At 36.8% G+C, this 24,128-nt stretch overlaps 2 protein-coding genes across 2 annotated transcripts in view; one reads left to right on the top strand and one right to left on the bottom strand.

Annotated features, from left to right (window-relative positions):
• LOC142340586 (glutathione synthetase-like) overlaps window positions 1-24,128 on the bottom strand; it is a 494,803-nt gene that overhangs the window by 89,104 nt on the left and 381,571 nt on the right. The gene's annotated exons all lie outside the window — the stretch shown is intronic.
• The window catches only part of LOC142340582 (transportin-2-like), a 53,414-nt gene that overhangs the window by 11,478 nt on the left and 17,808 nt on the right, over window positions 1-24,128 (top strand). Inside the window, exons 3-7 of the mRNA XM_075391255.1 lie at window positions 9,069-9,325; window positions 9,810-10,148; window positions 10,622-10,740; window positions 10,925-11,575; window positions 17,112-17,478. Of these exons, the coding sequence (XP_075247370.1) occupies window positions 9,069-9,325; window positions 9,810-10,148; window positions 10,622-10,740; window positions 10,925-11,575; window positions 17,112-17,478 (1,733 nt within the window). The remainder of the gene's footprint in view (window positions 1-9,068; window positions 9,326-9,809; window positions 10,149-10,621; window positions 10,741-10,924; window positions 11,576-17,111; window positions 17,479-24,128) is intronic.

Genomic DNA, 24,128 nt, shown 5'->3' on the forward strand with positions numbered 1-24,128 from the left:
TTGGAAAACCTTGCATTTAATGATGTTTCCATAAACAACCATCCACCAGAACCACCCTCAGCTAAGAACCCTGTGAAAGTGTCACTATCAATTCCAATTGCACCAGCTGCAGCACCTAGAGCCGAGCACCCTGCACCTGAAATCAGGCAACAACCAATAGTAGAACACCCGCCGACTCCAGAAAATGAAACACCACCCCAATCACCCCCACCTATAACCAGAACTAATGTACTCGATGACCAAAAGGATAATGCAACCAATGAACCTGATCGCTTAGCACTGGGGTATGAAAAACGAAAATCGGAAAGACCACAAAACGTTGTTTATGGACCATCACCATTGAAACCTACGAAAATTCCGAAAAAAATCCAGTTCTCAAACCAAGTCGCTAGACGGCAATATACAACTACCGACAGGAAAACACCAACTCGGAGAGCAACAACAATAGACGGACAAGCATTAGAAGTCTTGAATACAGACGAAACACCAACGAGAAGCGAAAAACGAAAAATAATTCAAAAATCTGTACAAAAAGCAAAAAGCTCAGAAGGCACTTCACGGGAAGTTAAATTAGACCAAGTCCGTGCTAGCATTTTGAAATATCAAGGGAACGCAGAAACAGAACCCTCCCCTACGTCAGAGAAACGGAAAAAAACAAGAAACAACAAACAAACAACTATCAATTCTTTCACACCAAAAAACTGGCAAAAAATATTTTATGTCAAAGGCAATATTCTACGAATACCTTACCCTATAGCACATTCCATCTCAGCTGATTTCCATATGGGAAAAGGCTTCGCCAGACGCGTATCACGACAGTACCCGGGAATCAAACAAATAGCCGAGAAAAGTCCACAACTTCCAATCGGAGCGGTAATGTCATATTATGAACCACGTGAAGACAAAATTATATTCAACCTTATCACAAAAAAACACTTCTTTGAGAAACCGACATATTACGCATTGTCACAAACACTTCACAACTTAAAGTATCTGTTATTAAAACATCAAATCGATACTATAATCTTTCCAAAAATTGGATGTGGACTTGATCAGCTCAAAGAGAAAACAGTCTTCCATTTGATCCGCGACACATTTTCGAACTCAAAAATAACAGTGTATCATCAATTCTCAAAAAGCTGAAGCCTACTTTTCACCTAAAACGCACCTCCATTATAGTAGCTATTGGAGCAATAACAGAAAGGATGCGAAAGAACGAAATTAAAGAGATAAAGAGAAAAGAATACAAAAAAGAGGAAAACTTGGAAGCCGAACGAACGAAGCAAAAACACAAAAAAAGGAAATATCTTGTTGTGAAAAAAAAAATCAGTCGTCGAGCTATGCAAGACAACCTCGCACCTATCCACAAAAGGTCAGGTAACCAACCAAATATGACAAATGAAGGAAGACAATCACAAAAAGCAGAAAAAAATGAAAAAACGAGAAAAATGGAAAAATTGGAAAAAACGAAGTAAGAGCGAATTTCAAATTTTGAGAAAAAATAACTACCGAACCCGTCTTCAGACATTACGTGGAGCTTATATTCCAATATTGATCAAGTTTTGAAGTTTAGTTTTCAAAAAAACTATAAATAAAAAATTTGGGCAAAATCAGCAAAAAATGAAAAAGCGCCAAAGTTCAAAAGTCAACCAAACTTTCAAAAAAAGAGCAAACGACCTCAAATTTGGCCCAGCGACCCCATTATGCCACTAGAAAGGGCCCACCAAAGGGTTTTTACCTGGCACCAATAGGAAACGAGAACTTCTCTTCTGAATTTCCAAAAATCGGACATCAAAAATGTGAAAATTGCACGCAAACAAACGGTAGCCCCACAAAATTAGATGCTGAAACGGGCAATTTTTTGCGCTGGTATTAAAGGCAACACGTATACCAACCCATCGAAGCCCAAACAGAACAGAAAAAATGAAAATTTTTGAAGTTATGGCCCAAAAATCACAGAAAATCGACTTTCGACAGCAACCCACTGCCTATCTCCCAAAAATGAGCTAAAATCTCCATTTTTTTGAATTCGGAGACTACGAAACGCTGCACCAGACCCCAAAATGAGCCGACATGACCGGAATTTAGCTGTAATAGCCCCAGAATCCATTTTTGGCCGAACTGTGCAGACCAAAAGTCGACCGAAATCTGACCCAAAAAATAGCCTGAAAATCGGGGGTTTTTTCAAAAAATTGCAAGTTTAAATGCCCAAAATGCCTAATTATATAGTACTCCGATAAAGCTAAGCTCACGGTGGTTCTAATTAAGCAAAAATACCCAGCACTTTAGCCTTGGTGGACAAGTTAGAGAACAGTATTGGTCATGTTGCACTAATCTGCAGAAACGCCAAAAAATGAAAAGTTCACTTACCATACCTTCATGAATTGATTGGCCCTTTTTGACGTTGCTGATTTCTTCGTACACCTAAGGCGCCTTGTGTCACACCAGCCCAAGCAGTTTTCTTTCTCTCTTCACTGATTAATGTTGATATAGAAAGAAGACACGTAAACTGATTTTGCACCCCAAAAGTCGAAACTGTATGGTGCCATCCATAAGGAAGATAAAGTGTCTCCCCGGGCGCTTGAACGGCAATATATGCTTGGTCCACAAGCTCTGGCAGCTGATCGATAAGTGCTGGAACCTCTCTGGCCAATCTTACGACTTCAGCAGCAAACTTTCCAGGAGGCAACAAAATCCACAATTTTGAGGCTTGCCCGTGCAAAGTGATAAAAGAATCAGCAGCATCCTCCCAATCGGAATGCCAAGGCACGAACTGGGGTCCCTCGCCCAGGATGCAAAATCCAAACGACCACGGAGCCAATTCAAACGTTGGGGGCAGCTTGTAATCTATATCACACTTGTACTCCTCCTTCAAGGTACAGTTAAATAAAATGTCTTTGCCGAAGTTTCCGTACCGCGTTTCATCAACGGGCCAATTGAAACGCTTAGTGATGTTCCCAAACTTCTTTATATTCGCTAGGTCGCGCTGAAAATTTCATTAATCATTTAATATACAGTACAAAAGGCAAATTATTCGAGGAAACTCCAACAACTGCAAAACGTACTAAATAAGGAAACTCACGTTTAAATTCCGATCAGAGAACTTCACAAGCTGTCTTTATGATCGAAGGAACACCAACCTCCACTTCCTTTGGCTGCACTCGCTTTACAGGCCGTAACAAAGCCTCAGCTTTAGATTTCAGATCATAAAATTCAGAAATCATTTTGATCTGGAAATGAAATTTTAATTCATGCTAACATGCAATGATAACTAAAGCTACAAACATCTACACAAAACGCTTTAAACACACGTGCTAAACTGTTTATTTCACGCACTCTGACAACACACTTAATTGAACTTTGTTGGGTAAAACATTACATGCACATGCACACACTGAGTAATTAAATGAGGCATTAAAACAAACAGTTCTAACAATTGGTAAAGCACTCACTAAGTCTCAATGAAACTAACTCTTCCCTTCACTTACTCATGCAGACACAAACTACACTGATTTAACCTCTGAATAGGAGCCAACTAACAGCCCCCCTCAGTATGCACAAAACCAAGAGTATGATTAAGGCAACATAAATGAAGGACATCCAATCGAATTGATCTCCTTCAACTTGAACCCCACATTGTGGCGCATGGCCTCGAGTCCAAATGTTGAACCTTGCAAAATATGTGCCATTGGGACAGCAAGTAATAACAAACTCGTCAACAGTGACATTGAAACACATTTTGATCTGAAAAGCTCAATGAATATCAAATAAACTGATCCAACAAAATAAAGAGATTATGAAAGTTAAACAATTAACTAAATCATTCAAACACACAAACTGAACAAATAACCAGGGACAAATCAATTTTGACGTTTTGGAAGTACGCAGCTGCAAAATAATCATTGGGACACAAATCCAATCTAAATTTCAGTTACACAAAAATGAGATTAATTCTTTACCTTTTGACTTTATGCGAAGTATGCCTAATTCAGTCAACAAAATCAACTGACTACTTGTCTAAAGGAATTTTGTTCAATGAGAAAAGCAAAATCCTTTTGGCTGAAAAGTTTGTTAACATCGAATTCCTCGTTCCATTCCCAGAATACAATTTTACTACTAGAGCTTCAATCCAGGAAATGTTGACAAAACTAGCCGAAATGTGGAAACTTCCGTCAGTTTTCTGCCCCCTAGATTTTTCCAGTCATTTCAATTCAACCACCGAACCCTTTAACTTGAACTGGATGCTACAGAAAACTATAAGCGAAACAACTGAAGCCCAACGAGAAGTTGATTCTATGCGAGAAGAAACCGCTACCTTTCTAACGATGGGAGAAGAAAACGAACGGAAAAGAAGAGGAGCACATGTTGGAGCCGCATTAATGGCTGGCATAGGACTATTTGGTGGAGGAATTCTCATGGGAAACTCAGGGAGCTGTGGTTTTGCCGGAATTTTTGGTAACTGTCAGGACCAAGGTAGAAAAAATGCGGAAAACATTGCCCAATTGAACGAGTACGCATCTGTGTTGACAGACCATGTACTAGAAGTTGAAAGCGAGGCGAACGAAAAATTTTTTCTCATTTCGAATGAACTTGAGGAAATCCAGAAGATACAAAATGAAATTATGAAAAACCAAAACGAAAATTGGAAAATCATAGAAGATCAATTTGAAGTCATCGAAAAAAACTTTCATTTGCTGAGAGATTGTACACAGATGTTATTCTCCAACCAGCAACTGAATATCAATTTTGACACTGTAGCGTCTCTCTTGTCCATCCTCTATGCAGACATAAAGAGCTACAGATCAGCTCTGTATGCGTACAAAGTCAACCTACTAAACTCAATTCCAATTTTATTGAGTAAACGTCTACCTATGTCTCTAGTCCCAAAGTCATCGTTAATGGCTATACTCAACTCAGTTTACGATAGTCAAAAAGATGCCACCGATCGCCTTACATTGGCAATACCGATGCAAGATCTTTTATCGTACTACGATGCAGAATTATTAAGTGAAGTTTCAACTATCACAGAAGGACTGTTGTTAACATTATCTATCCCTCTCTCCTCAAGCCAGACAGCATTCAACGTATACCAGGCTCATCTCATACCCATGCCACAACTAGATTCTTCAGAAGCCTTAAGATGGGTTACTGAAGGCCCTTACTTGGCTATATCTGAAGATTCGATGGAAACTACGGTATTAACTGAACAACAATATTCAAACTGCCTCGGATCATCAAGATACCAAATATGCCACGAAACTATAGAAACCCACCTGGGACAATCGTCTTGTTTAGCCACTCTTTACTTCCATAGCTCAATTACTGCTCTCACAGTTTGCGACACAGAAAAGATAACACTTCCTACACCAGAAAAGGCTACTAATCTTGGATACGGCATCTGGCTCATTACGTCCGCTTCGAAGACATTCACACTTCGAGAATATAGCATCAGAAGTGACAATTTGCCACGAAGTACTGAGCACCCAGGATGTAACGTATGTATTGTCACATTGGAATGCGGCACTCAACTAATTAGTAAATACATCAAAATCAGACCAGACCTTCAAAGTTGCGAAAATATCCCAGCGAAAAGAATAGCAGTCAAACTACCAGATCCTTTACAACATCTCATCTCAGCCATCCCTGACATCTCAGAATTGCCCTACTTTGAATCCAAAGTCGATGCAAACGTTGCTATGTTGAAAACCGTGAAGAAACAGTTAACAAAAAGCTCACAATTCATTGAATTAGAACAACTTGATGCAATTGCAAAACCAATTGCTCACAAAATGAAACTACTAAAACCTACATTAACAAATAAGCTTGAAACCTACGTCCCAATTAAGCTTTCACTAACTTTGACCTTAATTGTCTTTATCGGAAATCTCATCCTCCATGTTCTAGCCATGTATCTATACCATCGATTCGCAATTTTCAAACGTCTAGTACCGAACTTTTTGACTCATGATAAATCGAAAGTACCACTGAAACCGGTTGTCACTATAGCGAGTGAACACAAGGAAGCAGTGCGAAAGAGTGCCCACAAGTGGAAAGATGCATTAACAGTACTCACAGCCCAAGAACTTGGCACACTTGCACGATCACGGTCTTTGACAAACAGTCAACAACTTAACACTTCGAGAAATTCCCTCGCGACAATTGCACGAGAAGACAACCCAATGGACGACACCATTGAATTGGCAGAAACATCTACTTAACTGTCTAACCTTAACATGTGATAAACTTTAACATATGACTTCTTCACAGCCCTTTCATAAACAATCCCGATATTACCTTAAGATCAAATGTGCTCTGATACCTAATTGCTCTCATTATTGCTTTACCTTTTAACCCCCTTTCAATTGGGCGGCTTTTCACTCCCTTTAAACTTCGTCTCATTTATCTGGAAATAATTCTTCAAAATTTTCATTGAAAATTTTCAAAAAGCAGCGTTGTGTGACATCCTAAATATTTTCATATTTAATTCCTAAATATTTTCATATTTAATTAGATGTCAATCTATCATTTAACCTCTAAAGTAATAGACTCGAATTGACTTAATAGCCTTGATTTTCTCGTTCATATTATGCCCTTTACTATGCGAGTGCTTTCGAACAATGTTATTGAATTAGTCTAAATAAACCAATGTAAACTAAATGAACAGATTGCATTGATGTTATTAATCTTAACATTATTTATAATGACCTTACATTCTTAATAAAATGAACCTCTAATCATTGAAAGTAGAGAATAGAATTCATACCCCAGAAGATGTGATCTAAAGTAAAGTTACTTTAATTCATGTTCAAAATATAGCAGTTTTCAAACTAAGGCTGTCAGTTCCCACCGTTCGAAGACCTTAGACCGCTCTTCAGGAAAATTGAAAACCAAAACATAAATTTGATAGAAGTTTATTTTGAATTTGATTTAAAATAACATAACAGATATACAGAAACTAAGTATATTACAACTACATTAAAAAATTTGCCCATAAAGTGTGATTTATGTGGAAGAAGTTAAAAACTGAGAACTGGAATTGGTTCATCCACTTCACAAGAGGAGTGACCCACGGCAGTCTACTTGGGCCCTTGCCCTTCCTCCCATGATTTGGTGACATGTGAGATCTGCCTCGTTTCTACTTTTTTGCAGATGACGCAAAATTATGCTTAGGGCCTTGGTTTTACGAAGTGCCAGAACGGCCTGTTAATTATTCACACAAATGGGTTTTGGAAAACAGTGTATGTTTCCATACATAGAGATGCTGCTTCTTGCATCCAAGTAGAAATAATCCTAGGTATATTAAGCTTGGAGCTAAACTGAATTTTCTCTCGAACTCCTCTTATTTTAGGAGTATTTATTAGTGAATTGGTTTAACACATGAAAGTCAAACTCTTTAAAACTAATCGAACTTCATTTGCTTTGTTAGACAGACCATGATACATTGTTTAAGATTAGCAGTGAACGCTTCATTCAAATGCCGGTCTTCTGGTAGTTTCCATGCTCTAAGCTAAGCATGGCTTTGTTACAATACGCCTAGTTATTCTTTTTTGTCGTCTGACACTCTTCTTTTGATCGTCTTTCGTAAATGACTTACCTCTTCAAATGTCTTTGACTCGCTTTTGGTCACTTATGGCTGCCCTAAACTTTTCGAAGTTAATTGAAGTACTGCTATGTGATGAAACCTATAAATGAAATTTAATAAAAAACTAGCATGAGAAACCAGAATAAAATGAGCTATCAGAAATGAGCGGAACGCTAGCCTTTAAAATGTTTTACTTTATACATGGATATTACCTGGTGCCTTACTTTTTCAGCAGTCATTTTCAATAGCCTTTTGTTATTCTGGAAATTCTCTCGCTAACCTTGCGAGAAATTTACGATTGGTTCCCGTAACTAGAAAAAGATAGTTTTGTTAGTTGATCAATTGCTCTCCAACCGATTTTGTGGTAATTATATTGGTCACGTGGTCTTTTTTAAGCGGTTTTTCGCCTGGCAAATTTTCCCGACGTTAGGAGGTTATGTTTATCTTCTATTTGGAAATTGACATTGTACCATGTTCTGTGATTGGCTTTTCGGAAACGGATCTTTTCTGTTTGTACCATACAGCTTAATGGATGTTTTTTTACAAAATGATTTACTATGTAGTTGCACGTGCTCTGTTACTGGGGGTGATTAACGTACTTGGGGGCACAAACGGAAAAGATCCTCGGAAACAATAATTTATTGGACTGTTGAGCATAACTTCTCATGATTTTTTGTATGTGATAATCTTTTCATTTATTCGCCACTTGTTTATTTAGTCAAATTGGGGCTCAGAGAGGGATTTGCTTATTTTGTTTCTTTTAAAGCCGCAAATTTGTGAATTGAGAAATTTTTTCATAGAGCAAAATTCTCTGTTTTGAAAGTTCTAGTCACATGGTTAAAAATAGTCTCATTTTTTTAAAATATGGTTTTCCCAATTCACTCATAGTCCGTTCTAGGTCTAGTTTTTTGTTTAGTCAATGAAAATTCTTTAAATTGTACGTGAGGACTTGTCCTGCTATGTTTTTTAATTCGCTTTACCTTTTGATCACGTTTTTCGTTTTTACATAAGTCACGACTTTCACGTTTGACTTCTGACTTACCTCACCCACTGTTTCAACTGAATGGTTTTTAAATCCATTCACTCAATGAATTACGCAAGATAGTGAATACAGTCAAGGTGAGAATATCAAAATCAAAAGAGAGGGGATAAAGCCCGGTCATTAAGTCAATGAGAATTAGGTTATCAAAGTTCATTAGTGTTTGCTAGCTGACATTGGTATTAAGCTTATTAGCTTTCAGTTTCGAAGCTGAATTAAGTATAGTTTTAGAATGGAAACGAAACTTGCACGTCAAATTAGAACACTTCTTAACACTGAAAACAAACAGAAAAAATTTCGGTCAATTTATCTCTTCTTTTTTTCTTATGTTTCAATCCCGATGTGCATCAAGCGCGTCAATGACGACTATTTTCCGGCAATCCGCCGGCTATGTTGGTAAATTTCGTGTTGTTTTTTTCGTGTTGTTTTCCAATTGCTCTTATTTAGATGAACCTACACGGTCACTGTCTGGTCTTATTCTCAAGAACAATGTCAAAAACCACCTGAACACTTTCCCTGCAGAAGTAACAAAGTTTATCAAACAAGAATGCCTGAAATGCGTGGGCGATCGTTCCCCTCTCATTCGTGCTACAATTGGAATACTCATCACTACAATTGCGACCAAAGGAAACATCCTCTCCTGGCCCGAACTTGTCCCTACACTAATGACGTGTCTGGATTCCGACAGTATAGAAACAGTAGAGGTAGGAGGCTGTTCTTTTAGTGCTGATTGAGGACTTGAATGATAAAGAAAAAATGATTAAATTGATAATCGACAGGTATCGACTTTGTATGCGATCTTTCGACGGATTGCAATGGTGTAGCCCATATCAGGAGCTCATAAAATAACAGTTTTACTTAAGCTTACAAATATATTTTATATTTATTCTGTGGAACACATTAAAAAACATTTTTTCTCCTCTGTCGTCTAGGAGATACTGTTGAAATTTATGTGAGTTGTGTAGTACTTTATTAAGACTGGAATATATGCCAGTGTGTTGCTGGAGATTAATTCCCCCAACGTTTGTGCGTTATCTTTTGTATTTTTCAGTAAATCTTGTCCGTTTCGTTTCATTCTTTAGTTGCGCAAAAGCCAACAGTAGTTTAACTGTCCGATGTGAGCTGCTTGATTGGAATTTTTGCCTACTTTTGTTGTACGTGGTCATTAAAATTAACTGTCTGTTTCAGGGTGCGTTTGGAGCCTTACAGAAAATTTGCGAAGACTCATATGAAGTTTTTGAAATTGAACCCGCTTCTCAATACCTCAGTGTCATGATCCCCAAATTTATTCTCTTTCTTAAGCACCCCCAGGCCAAAGTGAGGTCACATTCTCTGGCATGTGTGAACCAGTTTATCTTTGGTCGATATTCCCCGCTTGGAGATCACATGGATCTTTTTATTGATGCTCTATTTTCGCTGTCCTCAGACAATGACCCCGAGGTCCGGAAGAACGTCTGCAGGGCACTGGTAATGCTTCTTGAAGTGCGACTGGAACAACTTTTGCCTCACATGACTCAGATTATTGGTGTAAGAACCTCGCTTTATAAAATTTTCTACATATGTCATTAAAGCAGCATCTATTACAACAATTTAAATTCATTCACTGGAAAGAATTGCGGGCTTTTAGTTATTTTTACATAAGATAACTCGCGGAACCCAAACGTTAAAAAATGAATTTACCTCTTGAAAAATTGCTTTCAATGACTAAAACTGCAGTACACTGTTACAAATGTGTAAGTTATGTGACTGTGATCAAGTCACTGTGAAGATCTGACATTCGTTGAGAACCGCATAGCGGTTCGAGGTTTCGAGAATTTGTCTTTTGAGCCCAGTCAGGTAACATAGCTTGAAACATGCATTTTACACCTTTAAATTGCTGAAAGCCATTGGCATTTTGTATCGAAAATCTGACATTGCTGAATTTGGCATTTGAATCTGTGCACTTGAGTGTTGCAATGACAGATATAAAATTGTAGATGAAAATTGTATGTTTGTTTTAGTATATTTTGGAGAGATCTTTGGACAAAGATGAAGCGGTGGCTTTGGAAGCGTGCGAGTTCTGGCTTACTTTTGCAGAGCAAGACATCTGCCGCGAAATACTCAGAGAGTTCCTACCAAAGTAAGCCAAGCGTATTGTCAATAGTATCTTATCACAAATTTTAACAAGTGTTCCCAAAAGGGGTACTGACTAAAATTGACCGTATTTTATTGCCTTGCCTTGCAATTAGAAATTTGTTGAATTTCGAATTCGTGCATGGAAATCAGCGATTTAAGTTTGAATGGTGATTGTTTGTTTGTTTTAGACTTATTCCGGTGCTTGTGCAATGTATGCGTTACTCTGAAATTGACGTGATCCTTCTGAAAGGAGATCTGGAAGAGGACCAGCACATACCAGATCTTGAGAAAGACATCAAACCCCGCTTTCACTACTCTAAGACCTCTGGATCTGCCGGTAGACTCTCAAGCAACGGTTCTGCAGACTTAGCTTCAGATGATGAAGATATCGGAAGTCCGGGATTTGGACCTGGAGGTCCAGATCTGGATGATGAAGACACATTATCGAATTGGAACCTAAGAAAGTGTTCAGCTGCGGGCCTGGACGTTTTATCAAATGTATTCCACGAAGATATCCTGGATACGTTATTACCCATTCTGAAATCTAAATTGCAGTCTACAGAATGGGAAGAAATAGAAGTTGCTATTCTAGCTTTAGGCGCTATAGCTGAAGGATGTATGAAGGGAATGATTCCTCACTTGCCCGATCTGATTCCGTTTTTAATTCAGGCGTTGAACTCGAAAAAGGCGTTAGTGAGAAGCATTACATGTTGGACTTTGTCTCGGTACACACAATGGGTGATGCAACAGCCTCATGACATATGCTTGCAGCCTTTAATGTCAGCTTTGTTGAGAAAGATTCTTGATGCTAATAAACGGGTGCAGAAAGCAGCTTGCAGGTTAGTGGAACGAAAAAAACCTGATCTTTTCAAATATCAGCTCAGTGAAATATGTAGAAAGAAAGTGTTTATTAATTGCTCTTGAACGCAGTTCATAGCAATTATAGTAAACGTGTGTGTCTTTTTTTAATGCAAATTTTTCGCTTGACAGTTTTGCGCTTTTCTTCTAGAACATTCTTTGACTTCTCAAGTGACTTTTTCACGCTTTCGTTCTTCATTTTTGAGTAATCTCTATTGCTCTGAAGTAAAGCTAATATAAATTCGGTTGCAGAATAAGTGAGGTATGTGCTCTGTAGCGCAGTGGTTAGTAGTTGTGGCTGTGGATCGGGAGGCCAGTGGTTCGAATCCCGGCGGAGGAAATATTTTTTTGCACCCATAATTTGATCTAGGCTACAGCCCCTGAATTAAATTGCCTCGCCTGTCGTTCAAGAGCAATTCTTCCGACATTTGTCGGTTTATGTTTTCAAATTGCTGTAGAGAAGAGAGTGGTTTTTTGTTCATGTCGCGTTTTTGAGAGAGGGAGAGAGAAATAGATAAGGGAGCATTTTTTTTATCACGTGCGGTTTTTTAAACTCTAGCACTTTCAGTTACAGGTGTTTGTATTGTTTACCTCACAACACTTATAGTGGATTTAAAAGCGTATCTAATCATTTGAAGCAAAATAAACTTTGTTTTATTAATAGCCGCACAGCGATAGCTGGGGCTATTATTGGCCTTCTCTTGGTTTTTTACAACTCGAAGAGGAGTATTGGAGAAGTCCTTTTTTTAATCAATTTTTTTGGAGTGATTTTTGAAGCGGGAAATGAAACGCGTGAAAAAATTTGGAGTGATTTTGGTGCTGAGCAAAAGTGAAGAGCGGAGCGAAAAGAGAGTGGTTTTTTGTTCATACCGCTGTTTTTGAGAGAGCGAGAATTTGATGTGTGAAAAAATTTTCTCTAAGCGAGCGATTTTTTTTTTCACGTGCGGCTTTTAAACGCAGTTTTTTGCAACTTTTGATGGTTGTTAGGTTTGGTTTTGATATTGTATTAGCTTTAGGCTTGTTTTGATAGGAATTGAAGGTTTCAAGTAGCTAATTTGAGTTTAATGCTAATTTGGAGGTATTTGATCAGTTTTGCTGATTTGTAGACGAAATTTAATGATTTTTTGCCTGTTTTTTTGTTTTAATGCTTTAAGTGGGATTTGAATAGAAGCTTGTTCAGATAGATACCAATTGGTTAAAGTTTTCTTGGTATAAATCAGTTTTTCTTGGGAAAATTGACAGAAAAATTGAGAAATTTTAAACCATTTTTCTTATTTTTTTGCAGTTTTTCTTTTTTATCTTTTTTTATCTTTTTTTTTAATCTTAGACAAGTTTCATAGCCTATAATGACTTGCCCGTTGTTTTGCGAGTTTTCAATGCTCTAAATGCAAAGGAACTTTAGTCGGCTTTACGTTTCCTTGTACTATTAAAAAAGTCATTTTTTTTCAATTAGTTTTTGGTTTTTGAATGCCGTTTCCTGAAATTTTTTATGGTTCTTGTTTAGGTTCAGGGTTCACAATAGTTTTTCTAGTTTTTTAGTCATATCATAGGTATGGGCAATTTTCTCCTTCGAGGCGTTTCCGGAATTCTTCCGGGTATATTTTCTTATTTCGTCGTGTCGATTTTTGTTACGACCTTATGACGTCACAACCACTTCAAATCTGCTTTTTGTTCATTCGTTCATGCAATTTCAACTAGAGTTGCGTGTGCGACGTCATTTTTTGCTCTTAGTGGAGCGAGTTTTTTTTTCATTCGCGTGATTAAAATTTTGGTCACACTTGACTTACCTCACTCTCAAAAATGACTTCCTCACTTTGAAATTGACTTTTATTTACTTTAATTCAAAGAGATGGGTGTGTGCCACTCTAAATGAAGGTTATTTCAGAGCAGCTAATAGAGGCAGCAAAAACTTACACAGAATTTAAATCAAGAGTATAACATATCAGCTTTCAATGAAAAGACGAATTTTTCTGGTCTCCTTTTTACTGTTTTTTTTGAGACTGCAGATCTAGGAAGCTATTGCGGCTATTTTCTGGCAATCTGTCAGCAATGTTCTAATTTTGAGCTATTTTGACCTTTTTGCCACGTTGGACCCTTTTTAGGAGTTTGTATTCATCTTCAAATTTTATAGCATTTGGGGATGTTCTGTGGTTCGAACTAGCTGTTTTGGTTGCCTTTCGATATAATTGATGTTTTGAGTTTGATAGGATTAATTTTGAGTTGTTTAAAGATAATTAAGTAATTATGAGCAAATTTCGACCGATGTTCGTCTGGTAAGTTTTGTTAGTGCTTCTGATTTAAAGCTTCTCGCTGTAGTTTTTCTTGTTCAATCTTTAATTTAGAGCAATTTTTTATTCTTAAAGATGCCATTGAAGGCTAGACAGGGCATTTTTCACTGAAATAAATAATACATTTTTCCTTATTTTTTCATGTTTTTTTCTTTTGCTTTTTTTGTTTCTGGAAAGTGTTCTGTGGGTAAATGCTTGAGCAGAAGCAGTAAGAAAACTGTTTTCGCAAGTCAATGGATGGGAAGTAGCAGTTAAGTTTTTTTGTGGACGATTTTCTTAAGCATTTTGCAGAGAATTTTACAATTTGCTCTTGAATGAGAAGCAATTATTGTAAACGTATGTGTCTTTTATAATAGCCGCACAGCGATACCTGGGGCTATTTCTGGAATTCTGTCGGTTTTCTATTTCGTCACGATTTTTGTTATGACCATATGACGTCACAACCACTTCAAATCTGCTTTTGTACCTTCTTTCATGCAATTTCAACTGAACTGCGTGCGTAGCGTCATTTCTCATTGTTAGTGGAGCGAGTTTTTTTTGTTCGTTTGCGTGATTAACTTTTGGTCACACGTGAATTACCTCATCTCAAATTGACTTTTCTTTACTTTAATTCAAAGAGCTAAGTTCAAGTGAGTGTTTTTCACTCTAATTGAAGATCATTTGAGAGCAGCTCATAGAGGCAGCCCTAACCTGTACAGATTCTTAATCAAAATTTAACATCTCATCCTTTAATGAATAGTAATTTTTTTGGCTGTCTTTTACTGTTTAATAGCCGCACAGCGATTGCTGGGGCTATTATTGGCCGTCTCTTGGTTTTTTTATTTCGTCAAGATTTTTGTTACAACCATATGACGTCACAACCACTTCAAATCTGCTTTTTGTTCAATCGTTCATGCAATTTCAACTGAAGTGCGTGCGTGATGTCATTTTTCGCTCTTACTGGAGCGAGTTTTTAAGTTCATTTGCGTGATTAAATTTTTGGTGACACGTGACTTACCTCCCTCTCAATAATGACTTTTTGACTTTGAAATTGAATTTTATTTATTTTAATTCAAAGAGATAAGGTCAAGTGAATGTGTGTCACTCTAAATGACGGTTATTTGAGAGCACCTAATAGAGGCAGCAATAACTTATACAGATTCTTAATCAAAATATAACATCTCAGTCTTCGATGAAAAGAATATTTTTTTGGTCTGTCTTTTTTTACTGTATTTTGAGACTGCAGATCTACGAAGCTATTGCGTCTATCTTTTGGCAATCTGCCAGCTATGTTTTTTTAGCCGCGAAGCGATAGCGGCTTTTATTAGGGACATCGTGTTATTTTTTATTTTGTCGTCTCCATCGATGATTCTTGCGACCATTGAGGTTTTTAATGTCAGTGACTTCACTGCTTTGCCATCAAAATTTGTGTGCGTGACGTCATTTGTTCTGCTTTTAGGTCATTTGTGTGACTTACCTCTTTCAAAAAATGACTTTTGATTTCACCTGATGAACTTTTAAGTTTTTTGAACATTTACTAGTTGAAGATCAATAGTGTGCTTCTAAGTAGTGCAAACGTATTTGCCCTAATTCTTGAGTGATAGAATCTTAAGTTTTTAATTATGAATGTTAGTTTTGCAAAAGCTCTTATAGGGTTTTTCCTTATAGAGCGTGTGTGCCATAAAAATGACATTCCGAATCTAAACCAAAAAGTCCAGTGGTCTATTAAAGGACTGCTGGTCAATCTGGCTCTTATTTTTCAATTGTTTTCAATTCGATGGAAGTGCACAATCGTCTATGCGGCTAGTTTCTGGCAATCTGCCTGCTATATATGTGCAAAAATTTTTTTGAGTTTGTGCGCTTATCTTCTAGAATAAACTTCTCAAGTGACTTTTTCATGCACTTCTCGATTTTTGAGTGATTTCAATTGGTCTCACTCCAAAATAATGTTTGCTTTTCAAACAAAACCGATTGTTAGAGATACAATGACAAGGCCCTGATAACCTAGTGGTTACTGCATCTGTCGAGGTGAAAGTATCTGACTCCAGAGGGCGGGGTTCGAACCCTTTCTTTGTCTGATGTTTTCTCTATTTACAATTTTTTTGGATTTTGTTTTCTTTTAATGGTTAGTCGTTTATTTAATAAAAAATTAAGATTGTCACAATGTTTTTGCCAGTATTTGTTAGAATCGCAATGTGTAAAGAGTTTTTTTGTGAGATGCTTTGTCAGTTTTTGTTGTCAGATATTTCTCTATTGTTAATTTTTCTATTGTTGTATGAACATCACTAGTATAATTAATTGGTAGAATAATTATTATAGTTGGGATGGTCAATTTGCTAGTTCGAGTCTTCTCCGGATTTCTTTCGGCTTTTTTTTTTACTTCGTGGAATAAAAATTTGTTTACGCTTTACTTCATTCTGCCGCTTTTTCGACTTTTTGCTTAATGTTTTAGATTTCTCTAGGGTGGTTTCAATTCTCTATTGTGTTTTTAAACAGCATTTGAAAGGAGGAATCAAAAGTAGAAATGGGATAAACCCATAAAGCCCAATTTTAGATGGATGCTACTTAAACTTTGTTCTTATAAGTCTTCGTTACCATCTCTAATGCTTATTGGTGTTGATACCGGCCCCTGTATCCTCTCGTTAAGGAACAGGAGTATGTTGATCTACGAAATGAAATAGAAGTGTTAGCACTTAAAAATGTTTTTGTATAAATTTAAGTTGTTATTTTGTTTTTTTTTTCAATCCCGATCGGGGTTATGGGAATCAACGGCGGCTATTTTACGGCAATGCCGGGCATGTTTTGTCGTATATGAATTACCCTACTTTCAAAAACTGCTTTTAATGAAGAGCAGAATTTCCGAAGTAACGTTCTGAAAGAGAAATCAGCATTAAAACCACTGCATGAAACTTGTAACAATGATACAGTTTGCATATGCTTAGAATTTTCAGCAATCTGACAACTATGTCGATTGTGAAGGGATTGTTTATAATTACTCCATAGTTGTTCAAAGTATAGAAAATAAAACTCTCAAGGATTTGGAATCGGGTTTTGAAGCTAGCGAATTTACAGAGGTCATAAATCTAACCTACCTCTAATTGAAATCAATTTAACTCTTACTTTTGCATCATTGTGGGGGAGTAATCTGCAGGTTTAGTGTTGTCAAAGTTTTCCGATTTTTTTGTACTCAACACACCTTCCAACAACGCATCTAATTTTCATATACCAATCAAAATCATAAAAATTTTAGTGCGTTTGCAACTCTGGAAGAAGATGCGAGAACAGAATTGGTGCCATATTTGCCATTCATTCTGGACACCCTCGTGTACGCTTTCCAGAAGTACCAGACCAACAACCTCCTTTTACTATATGACGCCATTGGCACTCTGGCCGATGCAGTTGGAACGCACCTGAATAAACCTGAATTCATTGAACTTTTGATGCCCCCTTTGATAAATAAGTGGAATGAACTTTCGGACGAGGATAAGGGACTTTTCCCTCTGCTAGAGTGTCTGTCATCGGTTGCAACTGCGCTGCAAGCTGGATTCATACCCTACGCAGAACCTGTATTCGGAAGATGCAAGAGCTTGGTGGAACGAAACTTACAGCAAGAGTCGGTAAGTGTTGCTATGGACGTAATGCTGTGAATCTTATTTTTACCACATTTGGTGTCAAGGAAGAGTCGATTATTGTCTGAACTATTTGATTAATAGCCGCGTCCTCAATTCTAGGCGGCTATTATAGCGCTCCTATTTTTTTACAATTCAAAGAATTTGTTACATTTCAAAGAATTTGAATTTTATTGGGGCGCTGTCTTTTTACACTCGAAGAGGAGTATTGCAGAAGTCCTTTTTTTAATCAATTTTATTGGAGTGATTTTTGAGGCGGGAAATGAAACGCGTGAAAAAATTTAGAGTGATTTTGGCGCTGAACAAAAGTGAAGAGCGGAGCGAAAAGAAAGTGGTTTTTGTTCATACCGCTGTTTTTGAGAGTGCGAGAAATTGATGTGTAAAAAAATTTTCTCTAAGCGAGCGAAATTTTTTTGTTCACGCGCGGCATTTTAAAGCAATTTTTTTCATTTATTTTGGTTAAGAGGTTTGGTTATGATTTTCTTTTAACTTTAGGCTGGTTTCGGTAGTGGTTTGAAGGTTTCTGGAATTTAATATGAATTTTAGATAATTCGGAGGTTTTTAATGTATTTTGCTGATTTTCGGGCTAATTTTTGCGTTTTATTGACGATTATTTTGTTTTACGGGTTCAAATGGGTATTGAAGAAACCCCTTCTACTTGAGCGATTTTATGATAACAATTGGTTACAGTTTTGTGGGTAAGAAGCATTTTTTTGTTGATAAATATGACAAAAAATGGCGAAAATTGGAACTATTTTTCTAAATTTTTTGCACTTTTTCGTTTTTTTTTCTGTTTTTAGCTAAGTTTCTTTGCCTATTATGACTTGCCTATTGTTTTGCGAGCATCTGGACACCCTATTGGCTGAAGAGAATTTTTCTTTGGATTTATGTTTTTGAAATATTAAAAAATTTAGTAACTTTTTCCAGTTTTTCAGTAAAAGTTGTTTATAGAGATTTTTTTTTTCATAATTTTAAACAAAAGTATTTTTTCAAATTTCACAAGTTGTTTTTGTAAGTACAAGTTGTTTTGATGAAGTTATTTTGGCAGAGATAGTTTTTCCGGGATCTCAATTTAAAACAAAATTTGATCAGATTTTGTATCATATTTTAACAGACTTGATTTTATTGTTTTTACTTTTTTGTTTCATGACTTGGTTTCATGATAATCATAAATTAGTGAAGGCTCGTTTTGTTTGATGAGTAGTTGGATGGCGTTTAAATGGATTTTCACGTCGAGTCGTTTCCGGAATTCTTCCGGCTATGTTTTTTTTAAGATTGTTCACACATTTTCATGATTTTTGAAGTCAAATCGGAGTAGTGATTTTGGTCACGCCGAAACAGGAAACGGAGCGAAAAAGATTTTGTGGTTTTGAGGCGTGAATTTTCGCTCTAATTTTAAAGTAGAGTGCAAAAATGGTGTTTGAACAAAAATTTGGTTCCTCGGTAGTGTCTTTTTGTTCACATGCGGCAATTTCACTCTGATTTTTACTGTTTTTGGATCGGATTTTTTTTCTAAATGGCTTTCTCAATCCATTCACAGCTCATTGTAGGCCTGGTTTTTTGTTTGAATTAAATTTTCATCTCTTGCTAGTGGGTTTTTTGTTCACATGCGGCATTTTGACATTGATTTTCTGTTTATTTCTTATTTTTCGATCTGATTTTTTTAAAATGGTTTTCTCAATTCACTCCTAGTCCATTCTAGGTCTGGTTTTTCTGTATAGTCAATGAAAATTCTTTGAATTGTACGTCAGGACTTGTCCTGCTATGTTTTTTACTTCCTCTAACAGATTTTTGTTTCGTCTTGCCGTGACTTCTAGGAATTGACTTTTTCAATGACTTACCTCACTCAAAAAAATGACTTCTGAGCTCACTTATGAAACTTTTACTTTTATGAACATTTACTTATTAAAGGTCAATAGTGTGCATCTGAGTAGTGCCAAACATATGCCCTAATTCTTGAATATAAGAGTCTTGAGTTTTTGATTTCGAATATTAATTTTGGGATCTTTTCCGTTTGTGCCCCCCCAAAAAGTATTGCACGTACATCTGGGGGATGCAAATAATATGCGCCCTCTAAGCTGAGGGGGCACAAACGGAAAAGATCCTAATTTTGAAAAGCTTTACCTTAAAAAAAGACATTTTGTTTTCTCTTATTAATAGCCGCCCTCATCTTCTCAGCCGGCTATTATAGCGCTCCTAGTTTTTTTTTACAATTCAGAAATTGAATTGTATTGGGGCGCTGTCTTTTTTTTAAGATCTGTTCACACATTTTTATGATTTTTGAAGTCAAATGATCACGCCGAAACAGGAGTCAAATTTTGGTCACGCCGAAACAGGAAGTGGAGCAAAAATGCGAGTGGTTTTGCGGCGTGAAATTTTTTTGCTCTAAATTCAAAATAGAGTGAGAAAACGGTGTTTTTGAACAAAAATTCGCTTTCTCGTTAGTGATTTTTTTGTTCACATGCAGCAATTTCACTTTGATTTACAGTTTTATCGATTTTTTGGATCGGATTTTTTTCTAATTGGTTTTCACAATCCATTCATAGTCCGTTCTTCGTCTAGTTTTCTGTTTAGTCAATGAAAATTCTTTGAGTTATAGGTCAGGACTTGTCCTGCTATGTTTTTTTACTTCATCGAACAAAAAAATGTTTCGCTTCACCTCATTTTGCCGCTTCTTTCATCGTTTTGCGTGAAATCTTCTTGACTTCTCTAGGCTAGTTTCTCTCTTCTTTCATTCTGCTAAAAGTGATTTTGAACATCAGTTGCTCAGCAAAGCAATTCAAAATGAACTGAGTCAGTATAAAAATTGAAGTCAGAAAGAAACGGGATAAACCCATAAAGCCCAATTTTAGATGCCCGCTATTTGAACGCCGTTCCTATAAGATTTAGTCACCATCTCTAATGCTTATTGGTATTGATGGTAGCCCCTGTAGCATCTCTCTCTAAGAAACAGAGGTATGTTCAACAACGAAATGCCATCAAAATAAATCGGACTTAAAAAATGTTTTTGTACAAAAATCTTTTTTTTTTCATTATCTTCTATTTTTTCAATCCCAATCATGCTTATTAGAATCTGCGGCGGCTATTTTTGGGTAATCTGCCGGGAATGTTTTTTCTGCTTCGCTCCTAATAGATGTCAAGGGTGGCAGTGGTAGCTTTTTGCCGGCTACCTGCCAGCTACGTTAGCACCTCACTCAAAATATGTCTACTCTACGCACAGCAAATTTGATTTCGAGAAGAACTTCGATTAATTTTGGTTAATGTCAAACATTGCAAGAGATCTGTCGCTTCAGAAACTTTCTGTTAATTAATTTTTCTCACGTTTTTATAACAATTAAAGTAGTGGTTTTTGTCTTTATTAATTGCTCTGAAACGAAATTTGTAGCAATTATATTAGTCCTGTGGTCTTTTTAAATGCAATTTTTCTCACAAACGTCGTAAACAAGTAGCGCGTGGAGGGCTTCAAGTTGCCGAGCAGCAGCTCTTTGCGCTTTACTAGTCTCTAAGTATGCGATTCACCGAAATTGAGGAGACAATTTCAGGTTGTGAGGGTCGGTTCTTAGACTTAAACGTTTGCCCGCCCCCTGTCAACCCCCACCCCAACCCCCACCAAACCTCCGTCTGACCCCTCTTCCCACCTGGCGATTTGGACCCCCTCTTATCAAGCTTTTCCACAACCGAATTTAGTCGGTTATATTGCAAAATTTCTTGATTGTTTTTTTAAAGCCGCGAAGCGATAGCGGCTATTATTAGGGGACATTCTGTCTAATAGCCGCGAAGCGATAGCGGGTATTATTGGAGACATCGTGGTTTTTTTTCTAAATGTGTTGTCTCCATCGATCATTCTTACGACCTGACTTCTTGAATTAACTTTCAATGACTTCAGTGACTTCTACTGCTATGCAGTTAAAATGTGTGTGTGTGTGTGTGTGTGTGTGTGTGTGTGACGTTATTTCTGATTTTAGATCAATTTCGTGACTTACTTCACTCAAAAAGTGACTTCTTAACGCACTTATGGAATTTTAAATTTTATGAACATTTACTAGTTAGAGATCAATAGTGTGCATCTAAGTAATGCCAAACTTTTTTGCCCTAATTCTCGAGTATTAGTCTTTGAGTTTTTGATTTCGAATATTAGTTTTGAAAAAGCTCTATTAGGGCTTTTTATTTATTGAGCGTATGTCTCATAAAATGACAGTCCGAATCTAACCCCAAAAAGTCTATTGGTCTATTAAAGGACTGGTGGTCCATCTGTCTATTTTATTTTTTTAGTTGTTTCAATTCATATAAAGCCACAAGCGTCTATGGCGGCTATTTTCCGGCAATCTGCCGGCTATGTTTTTTCATGCTGGGAAAAGCTGGCCAAACAGATATTGATAGCTCGGATAGCCATAGACGAATGGAGCTATTATTGGCCTTATCTTGCTGTTTACAAATAAAAAAATAAAATTTTATGGGGGAGAGTCAAATTTGACTGGTTAATTTAGTAACTCCGAAAAAGGCAGGGGAGGAAAAAGCGCGTCGTGTTGTGGAGTGAATTGTTTCACTCTGACTTATAACTAGAGTGAGAAATGGTGTACGGAGAAAAAAAAATTTCTCGATAGTTAATTGCTCTCAAACGAAGTTTGTAGCAATTATGTTAGTCCTGCGGTCTTATGCGATTTTTCGTCTGACCCTTTTGGCTTTTCGTCCATCCTCAAAAACGGGATGAACTGGTAAAACCCGGAGGTCATCAAGTTTTATGGGAGCCTTAAGGCTCACTAGTCGCTAAATATCAAATTATGCGATGCACCGAAGTAGTTTAAGAGACATAAATTCATGTTAAGGGTGGTTCTTGAGTTGATCCTTTACTAGTCTCACTAACCCGTAGCTAGCTACTGACGAACCATACAACTCGCCAGTCGTTTGAGAGCAGTTCGCCCGACGTTAATCCGTTATGTTTGCTTTTTCACGACCGCTATCAACATTCCAAGTTCAATTCAATATTTCCATGCTCTACTCATGACCCAAACAAAGCTCAAAGGATTTGAAGAATTCATTCAAGAATTGGCTCTTTCTAAACTTGCAGTGAATGTTTGATACGATTAAACGGTGCCTTGTTCAGATTCATGGTAGCGCTTTTGTTTAATTGCTCTCAAACGAAGTTTGTAGCAATTATATTAGTCCTGTCGGTCTTTTTTATGCGATTTTTCGCTCGACCGATTTTTCGTCTGACGCTTGTGACTTTTCGTCTTCAAAAACGGGATAAACAGGTAGAGCCCAGCGGGCAATAAGTGCTCTTAGAGCCTTTCAGCTCTGTTTCAGCTCAAACAGTTTTGGAGACTTATACTAATACTTATGGTGTGAAGGCGGTTCTTAGAGGTTGAAGACACCCCCACTGTTGACCCACCGCGCTGTTACCCCCACCCACCCCAGAGTTGCCCCAGTCTGTCCACCGTGCCCCCCCTCCCCACGTGGCTAGCTGCTGACGAACAACGCTTGCTAAAAACGCAAATTTATACCTTTTTTTGCAATTTTTTTCAAACTTTTTGAAAATTTTTGACCTTTTTTGATTTTTATCAGCCCTAGTTGTCAAAGAATTTCCTCTAGGTTTTGATAATAGGTTACTGCATTGTTTCTAGTGGTAATGGAATTGTTTCAACATTTTAACATCACGAAATTTAGCAATTTTTGACAAAACGTGCAATTTATTCAAATGTTGACATTTTTTTTTCTTATTCAGGTCTTTCCAGACCCAGGGGCCAGAAAACATCCTATGGGGGTGGATAATAAGTTACTGACAAATTTTTAATGGCCATTGAATTGTTTTTCAACTTTTTAATATCACAAATTTTAGCAATTTTTTGACAAAACATGCAATTTTTTCAAATGTTTTTGACATTTTTTTCCTTATTCAGGTCTTTGGAGACCCAGGGGCCAGAAAACATCCTAAGTGGGTTGATAATAAGTTACTGACAAGTTTTTAATGGCCATGGAATAGTTTTTCAACTTTTTAATGTCACAAATTTTAGCAATTTTTTGATAAAACTTGCTTTTTTTCAAGTTTTTTTAAAACATTTTTTGTTGTTTTTTAGATTTTTTCAGCCTCAAGAGCCAAGGAACCTCCTCTAGGGTTTGAAAATAGGTTACTGAATAATTTTTAGATTAAATGGAATGTCTTGCAAGATTTTAACATCACGAATTTTAGCATATTTTTGATATTTTTGGACATTTTTTTTTCCAATCTCATTTATACTCATTATTCAGATTTTTTGAACCTCAAATGTCAGAAAGCCTCCGTTAAGGTTTGATAATAAGTTACTGGAAAATTTTTGTTGGTGATGGGTTAATTTTCATCTTTTTAATATCATAAGTTATAGCAATTTTTTTTATAAAACTTTCAATTTTTAAAAATTTTTCTCATTTCTTAGGTTTCTCTGGCCTCAAGGGCGACGGAACTTCCTCTAGGGTTTGATAATATATTACTGCATAGTTTAGAGATGTAATGGAATGTTCTTCAAGATTTTATTGTCACGAATTGAAGCAATTTTTTTGAAATATCTGCAATTTTTTATGTTTTTGTTTTTTTTCCGGCATTAGAGGCCCTCAAACCTCCTCCAAAGTTTGATAAGCTGCTGCATAGTTTCTAGAGTTAATGG

Source organism: Convolutriloba macropyga, chromosome 6 (genome assembly GCF_964194025.1).
Source record: "Convolutriloba macropyga chromosome 6, txConMacr16.3, whole genome shotgun sequence".
In the NCBI taxonomy this organism is placed as follows: Eukaryota; Metazoa; Xenacoelomorpha; order Acoela; family Convolutidae; genus Convolutriloba; species Convolutriloba macropyga.